At 42.0% G+C, this 27,888-nt stretch overlaps 1 protein-coding gene across 8 annotated transcripts in view; it reads right to left on the bottom strand.

Moving 5' to 3' along the window:
* Positions 1-27,888, bottom strand: part of rbfox3a (RNA binding fox-1 homolog 3a) — a 595,842-nt gene that overhangs the window by 99,381 nt on the left and 468,573 nt on the right. For all 8 annotated transcript variants that reach the window (XM_076887148.1, XM_076887145.1, XM_076887144.1 and 5 more), the window contains one exon: positions 9,537-9,785. In XM_076887148.1, coding sequence (XP_076743263.1) covers positions 9,537-9,785 — 249 coding nt within the window. The remainder of the gene's footprint in view (positions 1-9,536; positions 9,786-27,888) is intronic.

Below are 27,888 nucleotides of genomic sequence, written 5' to 3'. Positions count from 1 at the left end.
AAGTCCACTATCAACTCCTTTGTCTTTGCGACGTTGAGGGTGAGATGGTTGTCTTGACACCAGTGGGTCAGGGCGCTGACCTCCTCCCTGTAAGCTGTCTCATCACCGTTGGTGATAAGACCCACCACTGTAGTGTCGTCCGCAAACTTCACAATGATGTTGGAGCTGTTAGTGGCTGTGCAGTCGTAGGTATAGAGTGAGTACAGGAGAGGGCTCAGTACACACCCCTGTGGAGCACCAGTGTTCAGTGTGACGGGGGATGAGGTGATGCTGCCCAGTCTGACCACTTGGCGTCTGTCAGACAGGAAGCTAAGGATCCAGCTGCAGAGGGAGCTGCTCAGTCCTAGATCCTGCAGTTTCCTGTCCAGCTTCGAGGGAACGATGGTATTGAATGCTGAGCTGTAATCTACAAACAGCATCCTCACATACGTGTCTCTCTTCTCCAGGTGTGACAGGGCAGTGTGTAGTGTCAGGGCTATGGCATCATCAGTGGACCTGTTGTGACGGTATGCAAACTGTAGAGGGTCCAGTGAGTCGGGTAGTGCAGAGCAGATGAAGTCCCTGACCAGCTTCTCGAAGCATTTGCTTACGATGGGGGTCAGGGCTACAGGTCGCCAGTCGTTCAATGAGGAGATGGTGGAGGATTTGGGTACAGGGACGATGGTGGCCAATTTGAAGCAGGCTGGGACTACAGACAGAGAGAGGGAAAGGTTGAAGATGTGCGTGAACACTCCAGCCAGCTGAGCCGCGCATGACCTGAGGACGCGGCCGGGAATCCCGTCCGGACCAGTAGCTTTGCGTGCGTTCACCTTCCTGAAGCACCTCCGCACATCCTCCTCAGACACAGTGTGCGCACTGACGTCATCCGCGGTGCGCACACTGTCCGGTCTCATGGTGTTCGCTGTGTCGAATCTAGCGTAGAATACGTTTAGATCCTCACACAGAGAGGCCGTGGTCTGCGGTGTGCTGGTTTTCCCTCTAAAGTCTGTGATCGTGTTTAGTCCCTGCCACATACTCCGAGGGTTGTCAAACTGTTGCTCCACCCTGTCCCTGTACTCACGTTTGGCTGCTTTGATCGTCTTCCGGAGTTGGTAATGTGCGTGTCTGTAGTCCGATGTGTTCGCGGAGGCAAAGGCGGTGCTCCGTGCTGCCAGTGCCGCGCGAACATCTCCGTTAATCCAGGGTTTTTGATTTGGGAAGGATTTAACTGTTCTGGATGGGACGACATCTTCCACGCATTTCCTGATAAATCCGCAGACTGAGTCTGTGTATTCATCTATGTCCCTAGCAGCCACGTGAAACATTTCCCATTCCGCGTGATCAAAACAGTCCCGCAGCGCAGACTCCGATTGGTCCGTCCAACAGTGCACCGCCCTCCGGGTTGGAGCTTCCTGTTTCAGCTTCTGCCTGATGGCCTCTCAGGGGTTTGGGGGACTGGGGAAGGTCGTGGTCCCTGGTGCTGGTCGTTGGTGTTGTTGAGAGAGTTGGAGGCAAATAGGGACCCATCTTCTTGCCTCAGATGTCTCTCCTTTCTGTGGGGGCAGATGGAGCTCCTGCTCAAGGTTTCTGCTGGGCTTTGTCTGTTCTTGGAGTACTGTTTGTTCCTCCTTATGAGATAACTCCTTGTTTGTCTCAGCCTTGGCACCAAGCACAGATGGATGACGTATGGAATAAAACAAGTTGGAGGTGAACAGTTTCACCCCTGACTTGTTAAAATTAAATCCATTTGCTTTAAACAGATGCCTGCGTTCCCAAAAAATATTAAAGTTGTTGATAAAATGCACTGAGTGGTCAGCACATGCTGATATAAGCCATTTATTCAGTGTAAACAACCTGCTGAATCTCTCGTCTCCTCCTCTGACGGGCGGTACAGGTCCACTGATGAATAAAGCTGCATTCAGAGAGTTTACAGTATTTAGTAATCCAGTAAAGTCCCGTTTCAGAACCTCCGACTGTTGTTCGGACACATCGTTTGACCCTGTATGCAGAACAATGTTTGTCACAGTTGGATATTCATCTGCAATTTGAAGAATTCTCTCCTTCAGGTTGTTGACCATATCGTTAGGAAAGCAGAGGACTTTAGTGTTCTTACCGCACATCCTTTGTACATCCTTTACGGCAGAGTCACCCACAATTAGAGTTTCAGGCCTAGCCTTTAGCTTTCCCTGTGGCCTTTTACTTTTCAACAGATTTTCAGACCTTACTTCGCTGCTTTTAGATGGATGGTTGTCCGATATAGATCCATTGTCCTTTGATAGTGGAGCAAATCTGTTCTGCAGTTTCACATTCAGTTGATTTGGAGGTTTGTTGTTAACCTTCCTATTCACGGTTGTCCAGTCCTGTTTCCTCTAGAAGAGCTTCTCTGTCTCGTAGGAAGTGAAGGCCAGTCGGTTTCAGAGATTTCAGCTCGCTGTGCCCTGCCTGTGGTACGTCCTCCCCCTTCCAGGAGACATGATTTATGTCTTGGTTTTGCACCAAGATAGTCCAAGGGGGGATTATCGCTTGAGGATTTATAATAATGCACAGAGTCTACTTTCTTGGTCATGTTATCTGTGCTCCTTAGCTGTGTACTAGCTTGCTCATCGCCATTGTTTTGAGTCAAAGGCAAGGTTGTTTCATTTCCACACAGTCCATTTACCTCCACGTTTACTTCTAAGTGATGAATTTTTGTCTCCAGTACTGCAATCTTCTGCAGGAGGCTGTGGTAGTCATCAGTGGAGGGGGGGGGTCTTGTTGCTAGTTAGCCTAGCGGTTAGCTCGGTGCCCAGATGCTATAATCAGGCTTCAGCTTTGTGTAGGTCACAGACACACGGAGCGCTGAGGATAAGGTAACTATAAAAATGTTGCTGTTTCTGTTAAGAACACTTTAGTCCTAATGATCTATAAGTGTCCAGAAGCTATCGCAGGTAAGCTCATACGGAAAAAAGGGAAAAAAATCAGAATAAAAATCTATAAAAATCAATAAAAGAAGCAAAGCATTTAAAGAGCAAAGAGAGGAAGCGCCCACACTCACAAAAGGAAGGACAAAAAGGCTTTTAATGATTGGCTTGACAGAAAGACCAAGCTGCAGGGGATGTGAAGGTCAGGGTGGTTAAGGAAGAAATGCTAAAGACTAGGGATGGGTACCATGATGGCACCGGTTCTATCATAAACGGTAGTAACCAGACTGAAAAGCAGCGCACATTTCGGTGCTTTATTTCGGTGCTTTTTTTTCCTGAGATGTCATACACTTTGGATCTAGCCAATCATTATACCTTTGCAAGCGTAGTAGGCGGGCCCAGGTACCTATGTTCTTTTAGAGCAGAGCTACAGATTAAAAATGCCCAAGGCGAAGCGGTCAAAGTCTGGCTGTACTTCACAGCAAAAGATGCAAACTCAGCAGCCTGCAACAAGTGCTTTAAGCTGATACTGTGATACTGTCAAAGGAGGTAACACCTCAAATCCGATGAAACACCTGGCGACGCATAGCGGTTTTTTTTTTAAAGCCGAGAAATGCGCCGTATTTGATAGCTTGCTGCGAGACCTCACACTGAGCACATCTACTGCGGGTGTGGTGCCAGTTATCGGACCCGGAGTTAGCAACATCCCCCAAAAACCCGAAGAGGAGAGTCCTGGCCCCTAGCCCTGCCAGTCTAGCAGACATGATGACGGATGATGATGCAGCAGCAGCCGTTCTTCTCTGCGTGAGTAGCTTAATGTTGTTCTTGAGTAATTTACGTTGAGTAGGCTAACCACGTTATTACATTAATGCATGTAAGGTGAACTACACTGTTACAAAAAACATCGTAAAACAATGGCAATCTTCTGGCAGCTGGGGCGCCAAAATACGACCGTGAAATAACAGAAAATAACTGTCCCATAAAAATACGGTTATTTTCAGTAATGAAAATAGAGTTTGTTGTGCTAATTTGACATGGGATTGTGCCTTTTCCAAGTGCTTTTAGACATTAAATTAGGAACATTTTTACGCGATCAAACAATGAAATTACCTATAAACAAGGTCAATGAATGTGGAAATATGAATCATAATACGTAAATGTACAGAAATATACAGTTAACAGTTGGTTTGAATAATAATTGATTGCATGCCCTGGGACAGACTGACAGAGGCGAGGCTGCCATATCACACCATCGGCCCCTTTGGCCATCACTAGTAGTCGGTAGGTGAAGAGTCCTGACCACGGACACAACGACGGAGAGTGTCCGAGCCGGGGCTTGAACCGGCAGTCTTCTGATCACAAGGCGAACTGCCAACTCTTGAGCCACGAACGGCCTAACTAGCAGCGATAATAATACTTATGTGATGTAACACAAGCTTATAGGGATCATGTTATATACTTTTCCATAGCATTACATTTGAATTCGATCTTTCAAATAACGGACAGATATTTGTGAGATCATGATACATTTGTGAATGTATTTTAACAATCTAAATATGCATATGTACAGACAGATACATTTAGTAATCATGACAATTATGTTGTATTACATTACAGTGATTTAACGTTAATTTACATTCAAAATGTGAAGCCAAAGTCTATTTATGTAACTTTAATGATATTCTAGACGAACAGAACATTACTGTAAAATGCACAGTAAAATACCTTCATATTAGGGGTTTTTTCCTACGGTCGCAGCATTACCCGCGACCTTGTTGTTAGTTCACATTCATTGGCCGATGCTTAGCGTCATGTTATTTATATTAATTGCAATTCCTACCTCTACATTTCTTTTTCAAAATATATAATTGCAATGTTTTACATTGTGGCATGCAGAGAAATCTTATCAAAAAAGCTCACAGAGAGAGATTGAGCTTGTTATTTAACCCCAAGCTGGTAGGGGGAGCTCCTTATTAAAACACTTGCCGTGCTACAATGTGCCTCAAGGTTCAACAACAGCACAACAGAAGTCACTCATGGTACAGCACTCTCTCTACAAAACAACAACTGTCAGTGACGCTGCACCACGGCGTAAACACAACATTCAAGATAACAGTTAAAAGTAACGTAACCATAAACAATAGAACAAGAACATGTTCCCTTCACCCACCAATAGAACAGATGTTCCCTTCACCCTGGCCAAAAAGGCTAAAATGACCAAAGAAAAAGAGGGAAACAGCTAAACATGAGAGGTGTTTGGACAAAGTTAGTGTTTTTTCCATTGATTAAGCACTGCTTCCAGCCAAGAGTGATACCATATATGCCCCATAGCTGCAGAAAAGGCTAACATTGTTATCTTTTTACAAAAAAACAGCTGAACATGAGAGGTTTTTGGACCAATTTTGTGTTCTCCATTCTTTAAGCACCGGTTTGAGCACCGTTTAAGCACCGGCACCGTTTCAAAAGTACCGGTTTGGCACCGGTATCGGATAAAACCTAAACGATACCCATCCCTACTAAAGACACTAGATAGTGAAAAAATGACAAGAGTGAGTTGAGAAGACAGAACACATCCTTTGAGGAGATGATGAATGAGTAAAACGAGATGGAGAGGAGAATGAATGGAGTGAATCAGGAAGTGTGGAAAGGTAGTCGGTCCAGATGACATACCTGTGGAGTTATGGAGATGTCTAGGAGAGAGGCAGTGGACTTTTTGACCAGATTGTTTAACACAATCTTGGAGAATGAGAGGATGCCTGAGTCTTTCAGAACCTTGTCACCTGGAATATGCCAATTCAAAAATATCAAGTGTGTACATTATCTGTTATGTTTCAGTTAATATTTATATATGGTTTTTCTACTCTGAGCAGTCAAAGTGCTTTTAACTACAAGCCTCATTCATCCAAACACACACCAATACCTGGGCTTTGTATACCTAAACACCTCGTCCAATGTTCTTTCGCAAAAGTAAAACAATCAATAGAGAGCAGACTTCCACCTTTTGTTTAACGGGTTTAACAAAAACATTTCATTACATTTTTCAAAAATGTAAGTCATTGTAATACATCTTTGACAATAAAGGTAGCAAAGTTTTGGTATAAGGTTGGTATTTCTATGTCTAACCTTGAGTGTATTTCTTCCCAATCCTGCCAGCACTGTCCTTATATTAACACCATTTCTCACCATGCTCCAGGCTTAGTGGCCTGAATATTTGCTTGTGTAACCAGTGGGAAGTGGTGGTGCATAACTATAGTGTGGACTTCCTTAGTACTGCATGAATGTGTGTATGTTTGGAGGTCTGTGCTGAAATGCAGCACATGGCTTATAGAGACACCAGTCTATCTGTGTGTGTGTTTATGTGTGACTAGCTATTGTTTTGCATGCATTTACTTTTACATTACATATATTTACATATGTTGTGAAAACAGCAAAATTGAAGTCATCTTTACGTTTTATGTTGACTTTTTTTCACATCAGGGTTTAATGGCAAGCAGTGCTAGTTCAGTGAGATCTAAAAACAGATATCGGTTAAATCCAAAGTGACAGTCATCTCTCTCATTCCATCTCAAACGACATATTGTCCAGTAGCTTCTCTCGCTGCTCGTTTACCGTATTCTTGAATTACTACCATCTTGTGGTCTCAGTTGGCTGGTGCCTCTAGCAGTGTGCTCGACTCTCCTCTTTATTCCACCAGAATTTGTAGGATAGAGCACATTTCATGTGGATGTTTGTTCCACTAACAAAAGCTCTCAGCAGCCTTTTCTGGCTGTTTGCATCAATGCGAGTGTTTGGTCTGTGATGGGAAACTAGTATGCTAGACAAGTTGCCACTGGCTTTGCTTTCACTGCTCTGAGATAAGTGGTGATACATTTAGGGAAATACACCTAGCATAAATAAGTACATAAGCACTCTGGGATTTATCATCTAAAAAGATATGTTTGTCTAGCTATGCCAGTCCGTATTATGTAGTGGAGAGAAAAGTGCAGTGTCAAGACGTTTTTAATATCTTCTTTAGCACATGCTTTGGCTCTGCTTAAATAAATATCAAACTTGCATCTAAAGACCCGGTTGTGGAAATCAATACTTTATCCATCCATCAATTCGCTTCCGCTTATCCTTTTCAGGGTCGCGGGGGGCGCTGGAGCCTATCCCAGCTGTCATAGGGCGAGAGGCAGGGTACACCCTGGACAGGTCGCCAGTCTGTCGCAGGGCCAACACACAGGGACAGACAACCATTCACACTCACACCTAGTGGCAATTTGGATTATCCAGTTAACCTATCCCCATGAGCTGCATGTCTTTGGAGGGTGGGAGGAAGCTGGAGTACCCAGAGAGAACCCACGCAAACACGGGGAGAACATGCAAACTCCACACAGAAAGACCCCGGCCTGATGGTGGAATTGAACTCAGGACCTTCTTGCTGTGCGGCAACAGTGCTAACCACCGTGCCACCGTGCTGCTCGATACTTTAGATTTTTCATTTATAAAGATGAATCTTTTTAATGATTATAACAGGTCGTTCCAACCAATTACAGTATCAGAGCCTTGGGGCTTATGATCCTGGCCATGAATTCAACTGTATACCAAAGTATTCTAGAGCCAAATGTGAAGCTGACAGCTAAAACTTTTTCCAAATTCGATCATGCAACAAGACAATGATCTAAAGAACAGCAGCAGCTCTTCACAATGATAAAGAAAAGAAACAAAGGGTTGCAATGGCCAAGTCCAGAAATCCTCCTGTTTGAATTCAGTGATATTAAGGAGCGTGGACCAAATACCTCCACAACAATGTGAGATCTAAACATTTATTACAGTTACAAGCCATTGAACCATGGGGTGTATACCAGACAGCGTACTACAGATGTCTAAACCTTACGTCCATTCTCATGTACCTTGGTTATCAGCTTCACTTGGTTGTGTTGACTGTTAATGGTTACATCATTGGCTAGCTGGCTTTGCCTTCAGGTTGACTCCATGGACAAAAGCATTGCTTCTTAACTAATGAAATTCTTTATTTCCTGTTCAGGAGATGAGACTGTCATTCACTTTTATATACAAACGATCACTCTGCCTAGAGTTCATAACCAATGTTCCCTCTAATTTTTCACACACAAACTCCCTGAGCGTCCCTTGGACCACTGTGAGCAACATCAGACGTGTGCACTGTGGTCACGCCAGCATCTAATCCATCCAAGTTACAGTTTATTAAAATAATCAAATTACAGCATTTATGTTAGACTGCTTTTAATTAACTGCTTTATCCCACTTGCAGTGAAAAAAAAATCTAGTCATTGGCCTGTGTAGCACGTTAACATTGTTCGAAGTAAAAATAACTTGAACTCCAATTTTGAAAACACAACTTTATTTTTTCTTTTTTTATAAAGCTCTGACTTGTATTATGAGTCTGTGGTCTGGGAGAGAGTCTGTAACTTTGTCTGCAAAATACAGGATATAATGACCAAAGTTGGGCAATTAATTATATAGTTACTTCTTCAAAAAAGTAACTGAGTTATGCAAACAAAGTTTTTTGCAGCTATTTTTTTAAAATGCAACCAGCAGCGTTTTTTTTAAACTATTTACAGAACAATCAGCTGTTCTGCATCAAATCTGATGCCACACAAATTATTTGTTTCACTCCAAAGAATAATTTCTGTCCACTATGAGATGAAGGAGAACAACAGCCTGATACCTGCAGGCCTGACAGCAGCAGATGTTTCACTGCTGTAACACCTGTAACATTCAGCAGTCGCTTCATTGTTCTGACACACAACAACACTATTGACTACACTACACACTAACTACACACTAACTGCACACTAACTACACACTAACTGCACACTAACTACACAAGATTTGTGCTAAACGTCGCAAATCTCTCACATCTCAAAGCACCGCTGAGTTTGTTTTTGCTCACAGGCTTTCGTTTTTACCGTCTCTTCCTGCAGTAAATATAAACAACGACAGTATTCAGGAAGAAAAACAAACATTGCAGATATTTTATCATAACTCTGGTTTTACGCGGCCGATCAACAATTTAAAAACTGGTATAAAGTCCACACTTTGTCCGTCAGTTGTTCCGTCTGTCCTGCTCACATCTCCAATGGTTGTACACGTTGTCATTAACGTGGCTTCACTCCACATCAGCCGCTTTGCTCGCTAAAACATCGATGTCGGCACATAAGGACGCTGTCATAGCCAGACAACGACGTTGATTAGCTGCGTATATACGAATGTGAATCGCATCATTGGCTGGACTGTGGGATAAGGTGGCCTCGTTCTAATCCCATACAGGAGCAGCCAGTCACTGACTCACACTGCAAAACAGGATTGTTAAAGTTTTAATTTTAATTTCAGGTTAGATTTTTTTTTGTGTGCGCAACACAGATTTTCTGTGTGCAGAGACCGTGCCAGCAGTGCGCAATTGCGCACCTGCGCAGCTTAAAGGGAACATTGTTCATAACTGTAGGTTTTTACAGTGTTGTGTGTTGAAGTCCTGCCTCTAAGAGCACCTCTGTGATGATGGATTACGAGGCAGAAGAACAATCCACGCTTCAAGTGTTATGTTAACCAGAAATGAATGAAGTCTTATACGCGAGCTGAAGCTCATTGTGATAGAAAAGATAACTAATGCACAGGAATGTGTGAATACAGACTCACCGATACTGTGTTAGTAGTAAGAGCTGGAGTGCTGCTGTCGTTTCCTGGCTGCTCACTCTGTGTGTGTGTCGCCGTGTATAGTGTTAGGGTATGCTCGCCCACTGTGCTTGTTCCCGTGTAGTCAGCCGGTGGGTGGGTGTGGGGTGTAGCATACTCAGCAGGAATCCCGTTCTGTGAAGGAGGTGGATACTGGGCTTGTGGGAAAGGTTGAGCCATAGCTTCAGGGGGAGCCGGGGCCTCTTGGTTACCCTGTGTGGATAAGGGCAGAAAAGACATTATTAAGAGTGGATGTTTTTTAACATACTCATTTTTGAGTCATGGTGGCGTCATTGAAAGGTATCCAAAGTGTCAACAATGGTCAAAAGATTTGTACAGGAGCCTTGAAGTGTCCTCAAGTCCAGAGGATGATGTGCTCGATGAATGTACAGGTTATCTAAAGCACTTTGACTAAGATTAGAAAAGCGCTGTAGAAATGCCAGTTTATTTTCAGTTTATTAGTGTTGTGACAATGTGTGATGTTAAACTGTCCAATCAAATTCTTAAACTCAGGCAATCCATGTCAGTTGGTCTGGTATGTGCCACGACTAGGGCCAAGCCTCTTCGTCTTATTCTGACATCGAGCTTTCTTGCTGCAGCTCATACTGTCAAACCTGCAGCTTGAAGTCTTCTCTTCACAGCTGAAACTGAGACTTTCTCACTACGACCACGACTGAGCTGCTTGAAGCTGTTGTCCTGTGAGCCGCCATCACACAAGCTGTTAACTCTCAGAAACTTGTCCTCTGATTCAGTTTCAGGCTTGCAGACCTCTTCCTGTCACAGTTTGTTTCTGAGTGCAGAAGGAAACTGGCCTCACTGACACCTTGACTTTCTTTGCAGTCTCTCTGTAGGACAGACCCACATTTATAAGTGTTATGATGGTCGGTCTCTCTTCCATTGTTAATTGCCTTTTTCTCACCATTTCTGCAACAACACTACTTTCTGCAGTACGATACTGTTCAGCTGATGCTGACGAGGGTCTGGTACCACAGTGTGTTCAACACTGCTTTATGCAGACAGATGGGGCTGCAATTAATCCAGAAAAGTTGGAACACCTGTAGGAATTAGTAGCACCAGCTTTCAAGGCTTGAGCAACCTCCATTGCTGCAGAACAGATTAAATTGTTAACCCATGTTGTCCCTGAAAAAGGCCTTTTTGTGTAATTCTGAAATGTACATTATGTTTCAGTTTTGGGCAAACTTACTTCTTTTTTAACCTCTGGCAGTTCCCCACTTACCTTTGTACCATTTCAAGCTGTTCATCACTTGAACGACTTGAATTGCGATAAATAACTGGAAAAACTGGGCTGTTCTAAAACCTTTGAACAGTAGTGTATTTTCTTCAACACTGACATTTGACCACTGATTTGGTCAGAAGCCTCGCAGCAGCGGTGTGGTCAACCTACAGATGTTCTCAGCAGTTTTGGTTACACGAGTAAACAATGATGTGATGAAAGAAGTGCATGAATAATGATTCAGAGCATGTTCAGTTCAGAGCACGACACAATGGTAGTTAACTTAGATGATAAGACAACAGTGAACCAGAGATTTGATCCATAGTGAGAGTTGAGAGTTACCCCGAGATTCCTGACAGACGACTCAACAAACAACCTGAGGGGACTCTCACTACACAAATCTGTCCGAGGCACACAGACGTACTTCTGTTTAATCTTCATTCAGAGAAAGCTGTCAGCGATCCAAATTTTAATGAGTCCAGTCACCTATTCAGGAAGCTGAGAAGCATATTGGGGGTTAAAAGAGATATATGATTGAAAATCATGTAATGGGTGAATAATGCAAGTTGTGTAAAGTGCTTTGATTGCTCTGGATAGAAAAGCGCTATATAAGAACCAGTCAATTTACCATTTAGTTAGTTCACTTTATTAAAGCTGCATTAAAGATGTCTTCAATAAAGCAAGAGACGAAGGGGAAAAACAAATGAAATAAAATCCAAAATATCACAAATATACATGAAGGCTCTCCACATGCTGCCTTCTCCACAGATATTCAGTGTAGCCCAGTCTGCATGTGGAGCGGGGCTCATACCACATTTACGACTCAGCATGTTACTCTGTGCATACAGTAAGTGGCATTGTCTATAAGAGTCCATATCATTAGACAGATCATCAGATATATAATGTCCTAAGATTTCATAACTTTAAGAACCGTACCACACAGACACAAGTCTTCCCTACTTCTGGCAATCAAAATATTACTCTTCAAACTCTAAAACATATCGAGAGCAGACCCTCAGTAACTGTTTAAGGCCGGCACTGTATGGAGAGAAGATCACTAAATCATCTGCATACATCAGATGGTTCACTATGGTATCACCATATACATCCTGTTACACAATCAAAAAATAGCTTTGATAAGAAAAATCTATTTAGACATTAAACAAAGGAGGAGACAAACACCAACTGCTCAATTCTGCTAAATCCTTCTGGGAACCCTTGTGTTGACTAGTGAATTGTAGTTCACTGTTCAAAGGTAAAAAAAGGAGACCTGGCCCCGAAACACCACAGCGAGGCCTCCTCCATGACCACACATGTGATGAAGGAATAACCATCCGGGAAAAGTTCAATGAGGGATGAATAGTCTGCCTCACAGCTCAGATTTCAGTAAGAAATAAAAAATTAATATTTGGAAAGTATAAAATCGTTCAGCAATAATAATTTATTAGCCTTAGATAAAACACCACCATGCTAAGCGAGGGGGAAGATCCTCCAGCTTCAGGACCTAAATCCTGGTGGAGGGCCAAACACTGGGAAACTGGATGGACCCTCGTGAGGTAGCACGGTCTCAGAGAATCAGGCCTCGCATGTCCAAGAAGGGGTTTGGCAGAAAACATTCCCTCCATGGAAGCTGTCTGAGCACAGGGAATCAGAAACACTCAGCATGGCTTACCAGCGAGACCCCACTTCCACAACAAGCTGAGCTTCACCTGACACCTGCTCTTCTCCTTCTTCTGCTCCCTGGTCTGTGCACACCCAGGAGGACACAGCTGAGGACGCCCGAGGAGACGAGGAGCACCAGCAATACAGGGTAGAAAACGCTGACCCATCAAAATCGGACAGATAAGAGTGTCAGGTGATCATAAACCAAGGCAGTCAAAACGTTATTTACACAGAGTGAAAACAGGACTATGACACTGCAGGACAAACTGCAGGTGGCAGCGGCAAAACCAGACACAGGCATCATTCTGGAAGATGCCTGTGTTTGGTTTCAGAGTTTCCTTTGATTCTTTTCATACACAGATGAAGATAAAAACTGCTGCAAAGGCATCAGGTTACCATTACAATAGATTTGAGTTTGCTTCTTCTATTTGGAGACATGCGATTTTTTTCCTCCCTTTTCTTATGTTGAGGTTAAATCTGCACACACACTTCTTTTCACCTTTAAATTTTAGCCTGCAGTTATATAGTAATGAAAGAAAGACCTTGGATATTGTTGGTTATGTGTTTTACTTTTAACCCTAAACAACTGTAATGTCTACTTGTCTAAACCTCAACCGTACTGTTACCATCGATCCCTAAACCAGTAACAGCAGCTTTAATTTAAGGTCAGTATACTGTGTCAAAGTATCTTCCCTTGTTCCACACATTGTGCCACACAAAATACAGTTTTTAATAAAGAGGTGGGGCCTATTTGACAGTAGCTCACAACACGAGTGATGCACACACACACACACACACACACACACACACACACACACACACACACACACACACACACACACTTTGCTGTGCTGCTGTAATAATGGAGGAGTAGGGACGTAGTCTGAGGGAGAAGCAAAGGGTGAGGCAAAGGGAGAGAGAAAGGCTGCTTGAGTCAGTGAACTTCCATCATCCATCAAAGCGACCGAGGCGCTGACGCACTGACACATCCCCAGATCCTTGTCGACAAATTGCCCTGGTAAATGATTCCTCTTATCAGTGCAATCATACATCCGTCGCTCTTTTCCTTCATCCATTCATCTGTCTCTGCATCATTCACATATTTCTCCCTCTCTCACTGTCTGGTTACATTTTACAGCAAATTTAAATAAACATGCTTTTAAATGCATGAAGGGTTTACAAACATTAATGTTAAAATAACAGTTTAGAAATGGCTCAGAGTGTGTGTGTGTGTGTGTGTTTCATTTACTGTCCCTGCATCAACACTGTATCATGATTGTTGTCTTTGATTTTGGTAATAGCTGCGTCGACTGTGGCATAAAGAATTACAAAATTATTTACTTTTATTAAAATATTTATTATTGATTTGTTTGAAGAATCCACCTAAATTTTATGCACTACAGCAGGGGTGTCAAACTCAAATACACAGTGGGCCAAAATTCAAAACTGGAACAAAGTCGCGGTCTAACGTTAATATTTATTGAAATATATTTATTCCTTCAGATATAAGAATGAATCTTTTCTTATGGACATGTTTTGCTGAAAAACTGAATAAACAAAGCTTAATACTAAACAATATATATATTAGCTGTATAATACCAGTAGGCCAGCTCTAATAGGAATTTGGTATGGCTTAGCGGGCCAAATGTAATTAGGCTGCGGGGCAAATTTGGCCCATGGGCCAGAGTTTGACACCGATGCACTACAGAGTGCATCGGTGTCAAAGTTTACAATCTATGTTACAGTATATGACTAAAAATCTGTGTAAATAAGTGAAATTGGTGCTAATTATTTTTTAAACGTTGTACAGGATCTGATGAATGCAAAGTCTTCTTTTTTGTTCTTGTTTTTACAATTTTGTGAGCAAGAAACAAAAAACAAACAAACAAACCAAAAAAAACCATTTATTTATTTATTTATTTAAAGTTACGCTGAAACCAAGCACACCATTGTTTTTCTTGTGACATTACCAATAAGTCTGATGTGTCACATGGCCCTCTTCCTATTGAAAAAAACAGTTGTGTCCAAGATGGCTGACTTCTAAATGGCCACCATGGTCACCACCCTTCTTGAGGAGTTTGCCCCCTCACATATACTAATGTGCCACAAACAGGACTTTAATGGTAAATGGCCTGCATTTGTAAAGCGCTATTCTAGTCCCTAAGGACCCCAAAGCGCTTCACACTACATTCAGTCAGTCACCCATTCACACACTGGTGATGGCAGCTACATACACGTAATAACAGGGGAATGGTTGGTGATTTAGCCACAGCTGCCCTGGGGCGCACTGACAGAGGCGAGGCTGCCGGACACTGGCGCCACCGGGCCCTCTGACCACCACCAGTAGGCAAACACGGGGTTAGTATCTTGACCAAGGATATTTGGCATGCAGCCAGGGGGGAGCCTGGGATCGAACCACCAACCTTCTGATTAGTGGCTGACCTGCTCTGCCACCTGAGCTACAGCCACCCTCATATCACCAACCATTCCCCTGTTATTACGTGTATCCATATAAATGGCCCACCCTGTACAAAGTACAAATGTTTCATTCAAACACAGGTGGAAAATTGGAAATATGATGATTGTAAGCATTCCTGTCAATATAAAATTGTATTTAGTAGTCAGTATAAGCTTTTTAATGATATAAGTTTGATAGAATACTGCATAATAACCTTTTGATGACTTAGGTTGTTGTTCACCACGAAACTTGTTCTGTTCTTTTCAGATCAGTTTCTTCCCACAGCGATAGTAAGAGCTGAACGAGCAGTTTCACCCCCTACAAACCGCACACGCACACACATACACAACCACATATGCACATGCTCACGTATCAACATTCCACTAAACAAATGTATTCATTGTTGTATTACTCTTCTTGTGTATAAATAAAGACAAGTGCAAGAACATAGCGCGCACGTCACAGGGCGGCCACTCTGGTGTGAGCGCCCTTGCAAGTAAAAACTGCAGCATGTGTGTTTCTACTCTCTGACTCTCAGCTGAAGACGTTTCTTTTAGAATAAATCTCGTGACAGTTTCTATAGCTGTTGGAAATGATTAAAGATGCAATTAATTAAAAAATCCAATTTTAAGGTTCTCTGGTCAAGATTTATACATAAACTTGTTCCTGTCTGTAAGAAGTTTCAGTTTGTTTCAGTTTTATTTACACCAAGTCACAACAACAGTTGCCTCAAGGTGCTTTATATTGTACGATAGATTTTACAATAATAAAATTTTGAAACTAAACCTGACTCTTCTTCATCAGAGCTATCCACACGCCTCCTCTTCAGTCTGCACATTTCACTCTTTATTTTCTTAGATTATTCTTCACAGTCAGGGCTGCTCAGGTCAGCCAGCGAGCTGTGGTGGGGTGAGAAGTCAGCTACACCCTGGACAGGTCGCCCGGACGAGCATAGAGAGACAGAGAGCCCTTCACATGATTTAAAACAGCAGTTACCCCGAGCAGCTGCAGGGAGGAAGCTCATGTGGAAGAAACACAAACTCCAGACAGGTGGAGGAGTCCAACCCCGGATGGCTTCACTGTGCTAACCAGCGTGCAGTCATGCTGCTTGTTTATGAACAAACTCCTTCTTCAGTTTTTTAGGTCATAAAATATGAGCTGAGGGTATTTTCAACAGATTTACAGTATTTATAGTCAAAATGGCCCTTTGAAGGCTCCTGTGTTAAATCTTTTTTCAAACCTGTTTGCATTGTTTGGCTGTTTTTTGCTAGTTAAGACAAAATTGTGTTTTCATTGAATTTTTTAAATAATATTTGAATTCTGTTGGAGCTTTTTTTTAAATGTTGCTTTTTTGTTTAACACCTTATGAGTCTGTTTTAAAAATGTGCTGCAGAAATATAACAAAAACACGTGAAGCGTCAGTGACACACATCAAGTCACACATGTAACAGTAAGCTATGATCAAGGGAGCCAATAACATAATTATTTAGTATCAGCGTTACATGGAAATATCTTCTTATCTGTTATGTCGAATAAAGTAGGCTCAGTGACATCGTCAGGAAACACCTCTGTCTGATGACAAGACGGGTTTAAAGAAAGAAGAAGAGATCAGGACGACTCTGCATCAGCATCATCGTGAGGAAAGCTGCACGACTTTACACTACTGATCATTTTCCTGATGTGAGTACCAGTGTGTGTGACAGTGACCCAGTCCCTGTAAGTGAGTTATGAACGAGTGTGTCTCACACACACACACACACACACACACACACACACACACACACACACACACACACACACAGAAGCAACAGAATCTAATTTAACACTCGGCTGAGCAGAGATTGCCCGACACTCCCAGTCCCTCACCGGCCGTGCGGGGATACTCCACGACCCGAGCCGTATGTGTGTCAATGAGTGTGTGTGCGACGATAGTTACAGAACAAAAACGTCGGCAGGAGAGAGGCACAGCCAGAGCAAGCAAGACAGAAGCCGTGTTCATTCAGAGGAGAATAGAGCAGTGAGTCCAGTGCAGAGAGGAGACTGTTTAGGATTCAGAGTGTGATGCAAGTCCACTGGCTGCCAGCTCCCCGTAGATCTGCTACATGATATTCACTAACCCCTGTAACAGTTGCAAACATATGTAAATCTGCCTTTGTGCCCAATTCAATCAGACCCTACACAAAGCTTGTGACACTGCAGGTACACCCGGCTGACTATGACAAGCTCAGTGCAGACACACACACAGGGAGGCTTTGTGTGTATAAACAAGTCTTGGTTCTGTCTTGTAGAAGATATTTCAAATTAATATTGCTAATACACAAAAAGTCTACTTATATATTTGACATTTAAATGCAATCTAAGTTAAAGCACAATTTTACCATTTTCATCCTTTATAGGAGTTGTGTGGCCTCGCACTTCTTTATACACCCAGGAGCTTCCATGTAATATTCACTGTTGGGGGGTGTGGTTGGTGGCTCGAAGCAGCGGGTTCGGGGTGTGGTGTCAGGGAGGGCAAACATCATCTAATCGTGCCTTCCCTGCTTCAGCAGCGGCTGGATGCGAGAGGAGGTCTGAGCGGCAGAGAGCTGGAGCAGCGAGAGCTGACAGCACGGCTGTGTGAATAAGTAAAAAAGCTGAAAGTGAGCATTCAGAGCCGTGTCGGTCCTTCTGCATCACAGAGCAGCTTGGGGTTCTTGCTCAAGGATACCCAGACCGGAGCAGCCAGGACTGGATCACCTCCACCTGCTGAGCTACAGCCCACTCACAGCAGCCAAGCTCCAAGTCAGTGACACAGTGGCACACACATGGCTGCAGGAGTGCTTGAATCCAGTGTTGGTGGGAAAAACATCACAAGTCAACTTCAAAGCCATCTACAGTGCACCAAGTGTTCCAGTGAACATGCATCAGTGACCTGCAGCGTCCCTACCAGGAACATCCCCATGCCACTTTGAACAAATACCACATGTATGATGCGCCTTCAATCAGGACTGAAGACAAAGTTATTTAAAAGCCAGAAACACATATGTAGGAGATCTACAGGTACCGAGGTCTGATGGAGCCATGGGAAGCAGGTTAAACAGTATAAGTGTTAAAGGCTGTGACCCCAAACTGGAAGAACTAGCATTAGCAGATTCAGAGGTCTCCCACAAGCATCCAGGTACAAACTGTAATTCATTTGTGTTGGTTAAAGGTGCAATGAGAAGTGCCAGTGTAGGTCATATTTCCTTCTTTCATTGTCTTAGGCTACGTTCACACTGCAGGTCTTAATGCTCAATTCCGATTTTTTGATCAAATCCGATGTTTTTGTCTGCTCGTTCACACTACAAATAAAATGTGACAGCAAACGCGCTCTAAATTCAAATTTTTTTCCTTATTTGTCACGTACACAGTCATACACAGTACGATATGTAGTGAAATGCTCTAGTGTGAACGCTCAAAGCGCCCGCATGCGCAAAAGAAGACGTCACACACAACGCGCTCTGTTTAGACCCAGAGCAACAGTATGTTTGACTGATGGACGTTAATATAAAGACTTCGGACTTTACGTTTCCCAATTTTTTGCTTTAAGTTATTTTGTTATTTACATAATAATGTAGATAATCTAATAATGATCCTTATTGCTGTTTTAGAGGAGCGGTGCTTCAAAGGATAGCTGCAGATTTCTGTCAGAATCTGCAGATTATACAGAACAAATAAAATGTTCACCAGTGAAACGTTGTCTTCCCAACAGTTTCACTGGAGGGCCAGGAAGCGTTCACAATGTCTTATCGGGCGCTGATAATTGGCGTCTGTCTTGTGTCAGTGACGTAAAAGACGGATTTAATGCGACGTGACCATCAAGCAGCAGTCGCTTTCTAAAACATCAGATATGTATCTGATTCAGGACCACATACGAAAGTGACCCAGATCGGATTTGAAAATATCGGATTTGTGCCGTTCACACTGTCACCATGATCCGATATGTGTCGCAGAGGGTCAAAGAAGTCGGATTTGATGCGCTTTCACCTGCAGTGTGAACGTAGCCTTATTCATGCCAATGTAAAATGTGCATTGAGACATGTGAGTTCATTCTTCAACAGAAATATTTTCCTAAATGATAAGAAAACTTTCCTCTGTCTTATTGTTACTTTGGCTAAAGCTGCAAAGATGTCAGCACTGCTGCTTGGAGGCAAAAAAGTCTATAAAAGAGAAATCTTTTATATTTTATAGACTTTTTGTGCAATTTTTATAATAACTCTATGCAAATTAAAATATATCTGATAGACACTGAATTATATATCGTTTGGCCTCAGCACCAGGTATTTTGTGGAAACAAAAAAAACAAAAAACAGATGTAATGTTTCAAGATCTTATAAATAAAATAATTACAATAAAATGACACGATGTCATTTCCTGTAACTGGCAGATCCTGTTTTAGTTACCAGTCAGCACTGTGACTTTACATGTTGTTGAATAAATTGTTGAATTGTTGAAATAACCGTAATAAGGGACACACACCAAACCCCACGTTCAGTTTTTAGATTTATTTAAAATTAAAATCTTCAAGGTGACTAGTATTTATATCTATATTGTAACCCTAAAATAATACAGAGAGTACCTCAACAATCAGATGAGCCGCTATGAGCTAACACTTGGTCAGGGTGGGAAGGAAAAACTCCCTTTAAACAGGAAGAAACCTCCGGCAGGACCAGGCTCAGGGAGGGGCGGGGCCATCTGCTGCGACTGGCTGTCAACGAGGGGAGGAAGACGGGAGAACGGGACACTGTGGAGGCGAGCCTGAGATGGCCTGTATTTGAATAGCGCTTTACTTAGTCCCTAAGGACCCCAAACACTACATTTAGTCATTCACACACATCAAACCTCTGTCGCTGTGAAACATGTATGTACGTTTCTGCATGGATGGGATCTGGATGGACCAGCTGCTGATTGCACAGGTGTACTCAGTGCTCATAACGAGAAACTCTGTTCAAACCTGAATTTGAAACGTTGGCTACCATAGCAGTATAGTATTGCAACATGGCATTTGGGTCTTCTAACTAAAATGGGAAAACAGGAACATAAATAGTGCATCATTGCCAGACCTGGCCCACATCTGGTTGACATAAACCATGACACCAGTCAGTCAGCAGTGCCGGCTTGATGCCAGATCCGGGCCAGACCTGTCTGCTATGTGGGGAATGTCAGAGTTTGCTTCAGTCCATTAAAACATCAACAAACAAAACAATACGTCTGCATTTCTCTAAATAAATTACATAATATATTTTTAGGAAATAAGTTACCCCCCAAAAATTCTAGATGTAGCAAATGAAAATGAATATATGCAAATGAATATTTCTTTGTGTTATTTCATCGGAAGGGTCAATAAACTTTTTAAAAAACTGAGTTTTCTCTTTGTAAGATTTAATTAATATTCTTTATGTGAAAACTGTTACAAGTCATTTTGGTTTTATTTACATTTTCTACAGCACTGTTACTCTTTTCCAACTTTCTTGAATTTGAGTTGTAGCAGATTTGAGCTCTTCACCAGTTGACTATTTCTACAGTGTTTCAAACTTGTGTGAAACTTGTATGAAAAGCATATAAGAGTGAAAACAGATATAAGATCCCTTGAAAAATTATATAATGAAACTTGTATGTTTTGGAAACTTACTAAAACAATGTATGAAAGTAATGAGAAAGTGGCCACTTTCATGAGTAATCACATATAAGTTTTTACTATTTCTTTTCCATATGGGAAACTGGGAGACAAACTGGGTGATAATAGTTCTGACACTTGTTAAACACGTGTATTTAGTCACCGTGCAGTCATTAACGGCTCACACACCTGGAGATGTAACATCTAACATGAACCAGTAGCATCACTCTACTTTTTGGTATCTCATTTAAAGGAGCTGAAACCATTCACCAAATATTTCAGTGAAACACTGATTCATAAAAGGATGATAAATGTAGTCCCTAATTTTACTATGTAGATCTGCTTCCTGTTGTTAAAACTGTTCAAATATGTAGTTTACACTTGTGAACATGAGGTTTCTGTGATTTAAATAGTGGTTAAAGTTATTATAGACCAGACTCATTCAATGGTGGTGATAAATAATTAAGTTTGTTTGTAACAGAGAAATAAAACCTGAATTTTGTGACTGCTGCTTTTTCCACAAACCATTTAAAGAGAAACTTTGGTGCCTTTAGGAGCCTTTGTCTTTACAAGTTTTCTGTTTTAAGATCATTTAAAGGACCAGAGCAGACTGACGGCAACACTACAGAATTACAGAGGACCTCTGTCACAGTCCACGTTCCCCTCTGACGTACAAATCAGAACACATCAGCATCACTGATGCTCCAAAAGGACTTTGTTTCTTATCTTTGTACACTGAAAAAAAGGCCATGTTGGATTTACTTGATTCAATAGTGGACATTGGTTGCACACAAATGTTTTGCTTTGGCAGAAACTTAAACAATTGTGTTCAATCAACACAACTTTTTCATATTCAATAAACATGTGCATTTTGTGTTCATAAAACGCAATTGAAGCGGTTGCAGGGGGGCTGGGAAATAACCCTGAATTGTTAGGCAGGGTACACCCTAGACAACTCACAAGTCTGTCACAAACAACCATTTGCACTTACATTGAGAGGTAATTTAGAATCATCAATTAACCTAACTCTAACAACTGCACGACTTTTAACTGTGGGAAGAAACCAGAATACCCAGAGAGAAACCAGTGCAAACTAGCCAGATTGTGGATTTGAACCCAGGCTCTTCTACTGTGACGCAACAGCACCATGCCACCAATCCAGACTTAACAAAGGAAAGCTATGATTTCAAGGCTTGATGCAGAATTTTTTTGTACGTTTTGTGATTTTCCTAAAGTTTGACATCTCGTGCAATCTTGTGAATTTCATGCGTTTAGCAACTAACCACTCTTACTAGATTGTATCATGTCATCTCAACAAGGACAAATTAAGTTGTTGAATTTCGTACAGATCCTTCATGATTTAATTACGTTCATAGAAGCATGAAATTATTGTGTTTAAATTACAAGTTAGACTTTTTTAAGGTAACAAACACCCAATTTACTTTTTTCAGTATACCAAAAAAAGTAGTGGAGGCAACTCGATTTGACTGAGATGGATGCCTTTCTAAAACCACGATCCAAAGCATACGGGACTGAAAGTTATTGACTTACTTCACTCGAACATGATATGAACAATTTAATCTAGCCTCTCTGCATATCATGTAGTTTCTACACTATATAGTTACACTTAACTTTAAAGCATGAGGCACTTATGTTAAATACACGCAAGATGCTTACGTAAATCCAAGAGTTGGCCAATCCCTTTTTTTCAGTGTATCCAGTCCACAAATTTCCATTGAAGATCAAAGCACATTGATTGGCTTCTCACCATCACAGATGGAAAACATAGCAGTTAACAAACTATGTTCACTGACGACTGAAAAGCTTTGAAGTGGTCAGTGAGCTGGAAGTGCATACATGTGACAGTCCAGCATTATACTCAGCTGACCCTGAACACTAACTTGCTAGCTAGTGCAACATCCTGCCAGCACAGGTAAAAGGATCTTGTCTCCTTCACCTGGTGGGACTTTGATGATTGGATCCACCGGCCCACATCTGGATTCCACCCAGTGGTTTCCACCAGTCAAAGTGCTGCTCGATGAGACCGGCCCACAGGCTTCCTCTGGATGTGCTGCTAATCAAATTCCAATCAGGGTGTAAGGAGTGAGGGGCTTAGCATACATATTAGACTATATGGGTCAAAGTGCCACCAGGGAACCTAGAATTTCACTTTATCAGTGTTTGAATTTGGTCTCCTTCATCACTGCGCATGTCACACACGGCTGAGCTGGGCTGGTTTGGATCAAGGCAGTCTCAGTTCAACCCCGACACGGGAAGATGCACGGAGATCTTCAACAACATTTACATGTGTTAAAAAACAGACCACCTCTGTAACCGATCAAGAACACAGCAGCGCTGACTTTTCACACACAGACTTTCCTCGGCTCTCTGTGCCATCAATCACAGATAAGAGCGTCTTATTGAATGGATTGACTTTACTCTGAAAAAGAAACAATAAAAGGTGGAAACCAACCAAAACTGGACATATGTAGTTTAACAAAGCTACCTCCCAGCTCAGAGTGGGATAGCAAACAATGCATGGCTGACCTGTGTCCATACAACAGTACTGAAAACAAGGGCCTTTGTAGCACAGTCAAAACACTGAACCCAGCTTCTGCCTCACTCAGGCTCTACAGAGAAGCACGAAGGACAGCTGGAGAACGACTCAAAGAGATGCATGAATAAATGAAGGTGTGTGACTGAGTGAACAGGACTAGTAGAAAGCACTTTATCTGCTCAGGCTGATCAGGTGTTGTGGAAGCAGCGGTGGATGGACTGGATCCAGTCGTACAAAGAAGAAGGAAAACACAGACTTTTATGAAAATCCCTGATTGTTCCCAAAGGTGTCCAGTTTATGGAAGCACAGACTTTGATGAGAAATAACATCACAATCCTTTTCCTTTACAGAGTTTGTTGCTAATTATTCTGTTGCACATACTTCAAGTACGCAATTTTAACAAAATTTCAGATTGTATTTACTTTGTTACATATGTGTGAAATTCAGTGAAATATTCTGCTGAATATGACAACTGAGTGTGCACAGTGTTGGGAAGGTTACTGTTAAAATGTATTCCACTACAGATTACAGATTACATTACCCGAAATGTATTTTGTAACATATTCTGTTACGTTACTCAATGAGAGTAACGTATTCTGAATACTTTGGATTACTTAATATATTATCATGAATTTTACAACTTCATGAATGTCCTATTGCTGTGTGATTTATTACTATTACTGAAGGTTACTCTCCACACCAACACCAACCAGATGTTTAAATTTTAATATAAATGAGTAACAGTAGGTGGACATTAGGTAAGGCTGCACTTTTTGCAGCGATCTCGTATAGAAAACTATTCCTCGCGTATATAAAACAGGTCCGCGGCTCCGAACCGTAGTAAAGGGACCTCTGGCTGATACGTCGGGTTCGTGTCGGGCTCGTAGCTGAAAACTAGCTTTACTTTGTTGTCTGGGTCAACTTTGCTAGCGAGAGACAGAGAGAGGCGTTGAAAGGCTGCTCCAACGGCTCTTAGAACCGACTCTTTGAAGTGAACGACACGAGCCGGTTTTTTTTGTTTGTTTTTTCTCTCACCCTCTCTCTTTTTACAACTACATGTCTTTACGCCCTTTTTTTCACTTCACGCCGCACGTGAGCTGTGTGCTTGCACTGAGCGGGGTGGGGTGGGGGGTGGGGAGTAGTTACACTCACAGTAGCACAGGAACTGAGCGGGAGGGAGAGAGAGAGAAAGAGAGCCAGGGACAACAACAACAGACAACATCGTCACATCAGAAAGGTATAGTTATTATCATTATTATTATTATAGTAATCATCCACAATTATTTTCAGTTGTGGACGATAAAGGATTCAGAAAGTTTATTCATGCAGTGAATCCTATCTATGCAATTCCAAGCAGGAAAACACTCTCCCAAAAAAATCATCCCAGGTCCATATGACAGAGAATATGCATCTTCTTTTTCTTTTGCATGTCTTAATTTATATTTAATTGTGTTGTGGTTTGCAGTGTTTTGTGTTGTTTCACTTTAAATTTGTTTAAAAGGAAAAAGCTGAAAATTTAAATAGTTAAAAGCTGAAATGTGAATAGTTGGTTTTTGTATTTTATAATTTATTTATTACATTTTATGTGGAGTGAATAAATAAAAGTATATTTACGGTGGCCCCTAGAGACAAAGCACGTACAAAACACATTCTTTGTGTTTATTCTACATTTACTTCATTATATTGCATAAATGTCAGTTACAAGCTTAACTTCCTCGCAATTGATTACAGAAAATTGTGAGATTAATTACTTAATTTTTCAATTTATTGACAGCACTAATACATATTTTTTACCATAACTCTGGATTTAGTTGTTTGAAACTAGTTTTAGGAAATGCTCAAGTGTGGAACAGATTTCGGTATTTTAATGTGTCCTCGGGTTTTTCTTTTAGCTGACGGTGCTTCCTGGTACGCACACACACATTTTCATCGTGTGTCACTGTCACTTACTGACACACCACACGACGCACACAGACAGACGCGTGCTCACGCAGATATGGTGGTGCAACACCCTCTGACAGTTTCCAGAAAGGGTGGAAGGCCAGACTTTAATTGAGTGAGCATGTTGCAGTGTGTGCAGTGCTAGTGAGTGTGTGTGAGAGTGATGGGGGATTAGGAGGGGCAGCTGTCTATCACAGTGGGACTAATAGGACTCCGGGCTCAGGAATGCTGATGTGGGCTCGATGCAAAGGAGCGTGTTTCATTGTCATTCACACTCTGTGTATATACTGTGTGTGTCATGAGAAATTTGCCTCCCCACACACCCCCAATTTTCAGATAGATTTCAGATGTTTTTCTGTTTTTTCTATTTAAACCTGATCAGCACAGCAGCTTTAGTCCAGCTGCAAAAAGCTTTAATTGAATCCAATTTTATTTATTTAGTGCCAAATCAAAACAACTGTTGCCTCAAGTCGCTTCATATTGTAAGATAAAGACCCGACCATAATAAAAAAAACAAAACCCCCTTTGAGCAAAACCTTTGGAGACAGTGGGAAGGAAACCCCCCCTTTAAATAGGAAGAAGCCTCCAGCAAAATGAAGCTCATCTACACGAGTGGTAGGGGTGAGGGGAGGAAGACAGGCCAAAGACACGCTGTGGAAGAGAGACAGAGATTAATAATGACTAATGATTCAATGCAGAGTGGTGTATAATCACATATTTAGTGAAGAGGAAACACCCAGTGCATCATGGGAATCCCCCGGCAGCCTACGTCTATTGCAGCATAACTAAGGGAGGATTCAGGGTCACCTGGTCCAGCCCTAACTATATGCTTTAGCAAAAAGGAAAGTTTGAAGCCTAATCTTGAAAGTAGAGATAGTGTCTGTCTCCTGAATCCAAACTGGAAGCTGGTTCCACAGAAGAGGGGCCTGAAAACTGAAGGCTCTGCCTCCCATTCTACTTTTAAATACTCTAGGAACAACAAGTAGGCCTGCAGAGCGAGAGCGAAGTGCTCTAATAGGGTGATATGGTACTACAAGGTCATTAAGATAAGATGGGGCCTGATTATTTAAGACCTTGTATAAAACATGTGTGCCACATTCACATGGATGTAAAAGTGTGAGATTCAGAATTCAGTAAATAAAATACATTTACATTAAAGTTTGAATGTTCACAGGCTCGCATTCAAACTTTACATAACAATGACAATGAGACAAAACAGAGGCACAGATGCTGCCAGCCAAACTTATATCTCTGCTAAATGTCTTATAATTCAAAACTAACAACCTAAATGCATGACCCTGCGATACCCACCATCCACGCACCCTCACACACACACACACACACACACACACACACACACACACACACACACACACACACACACACACACACACACACACATGATTACTGAAGCTCCATAGACCTCAGTTTAACCACACTGTGTTGGAAAAAGATATCTACCTTAACAAAGCCTGAAATGAATCAGTTCAGTCCTCCATCTCTTCCTTCACCCTCTTTCTCCCCTACTTGAAGTCAAGTGGCATTTCCAATTTGAAATTGCTCCCCAGCTCTTTGTGAATGAAATTGAATCACACTGAAAGGCAGTGATTGATTATTTCTGAACACAGTGGTTTCCATGGTGTGTACCTGCCGTCCTACATTGCCCAGTCAATCACGACAGTGTGCTCATTCATGAGAAAGGAAAATGCAAATAAGTGCATGTGTGTAACATCCACCTCACACTGAAAACCGAATATAACACACTGTGTGTTTCAGAGCTCATACGTGTGTAGACACAAACATCTCAGCCCACCAATGCTCTTCTTACACACCTACAGCCCGTACAGCTGTTTGTTTAATTACACATGAAATATGAAGTCAGTCACTGACATCACCCAAGAGTCCTACTTTCTACATGCTGTGCTTACTTCTTAGTCACTCGATTGATCCAATTATGAAAATGCTGAGAAATCTGAGAATCTGTCTCATTAAATACCAGATAAAATGATCAGATTTAATTTTTATCTCTGTCTATCTGCAAAATCCATCTCAAGTGCGTTTCTTGAGTGCATTTCTTTCTCTGTCCATTGTTCAGATAAAGGACCAGAGTTTCATTTGGGAAATGCGTCTCAGCCCTCTAAGCAGCGTCTGGTGCATACCTACGCAGTCAGGCGGACTCTGTCAGGCTTTGGAGTTTCAATAATGTTTCATTTCATTTTCAGAAACCTGCCTGAACTTGAACAGAACATGAATTGAAAAAGCTGGGTCAATGACCAAGGAATCTTGTAAGTTTAAGTTCATTACACCAGGGCTGCAGGCTGGAGTGTAGTCCAAAGATTCCAAGTAGAAGTCAGTTAGAGCAGCATCAGATTATATGACAGTAGTAATGAGCTGTGCCCTCTTCTGTTTTAGGGTGTTTAACATGCACATCGCCATTTCTTACCCTTTATTGAACAGTTCTTTAAAAATGACAAAGTATATCTGCCTTACGAACCAGACAAGTACAGTTATATTTGCTCATCATCCATCCATCCATTCGCTTCCGCTTATCCTTTTCAGGGTCACGGGGGGCGCTGGAGCCTATCCCAGCTGTCATAGGGCGAGAGGCAGGGTACACCCTGGACAGGTCGCCAGTCTGTCGCAGGGCCAACACACAGGGACAGACAACCATTCACACATTCACACCTAGTGACAATTTGGATTATCCAGTTAACCTATCCCCACAAGCTGCATCTCTTTGGATGGTGGGAGGAAGCCAGAGTACCCGGAGAGAACCCACGCAAACACGGGGAGAACATGCAAACTCCACACAGAAAGACCCCGGCCTGA

This window comes from Maylandia zebra, linkage group LG8 (genome assembly GCF_041146795.1).
Source record: "Maylandia zebra isolate NMK-2024a linkage group LG8, Mzebra_GT3a, whole genome shotgun sequence".
Classification (NCBI taxonomy): Eukaryota; Metazoa; Chordata; class Actinopteri; order Cichliformes; family Cichlidae; genus Maylandia; species Maylandia zebra.
This window is presented reverse-complemented; position numbering and strand designations above follow the sequence as displayed.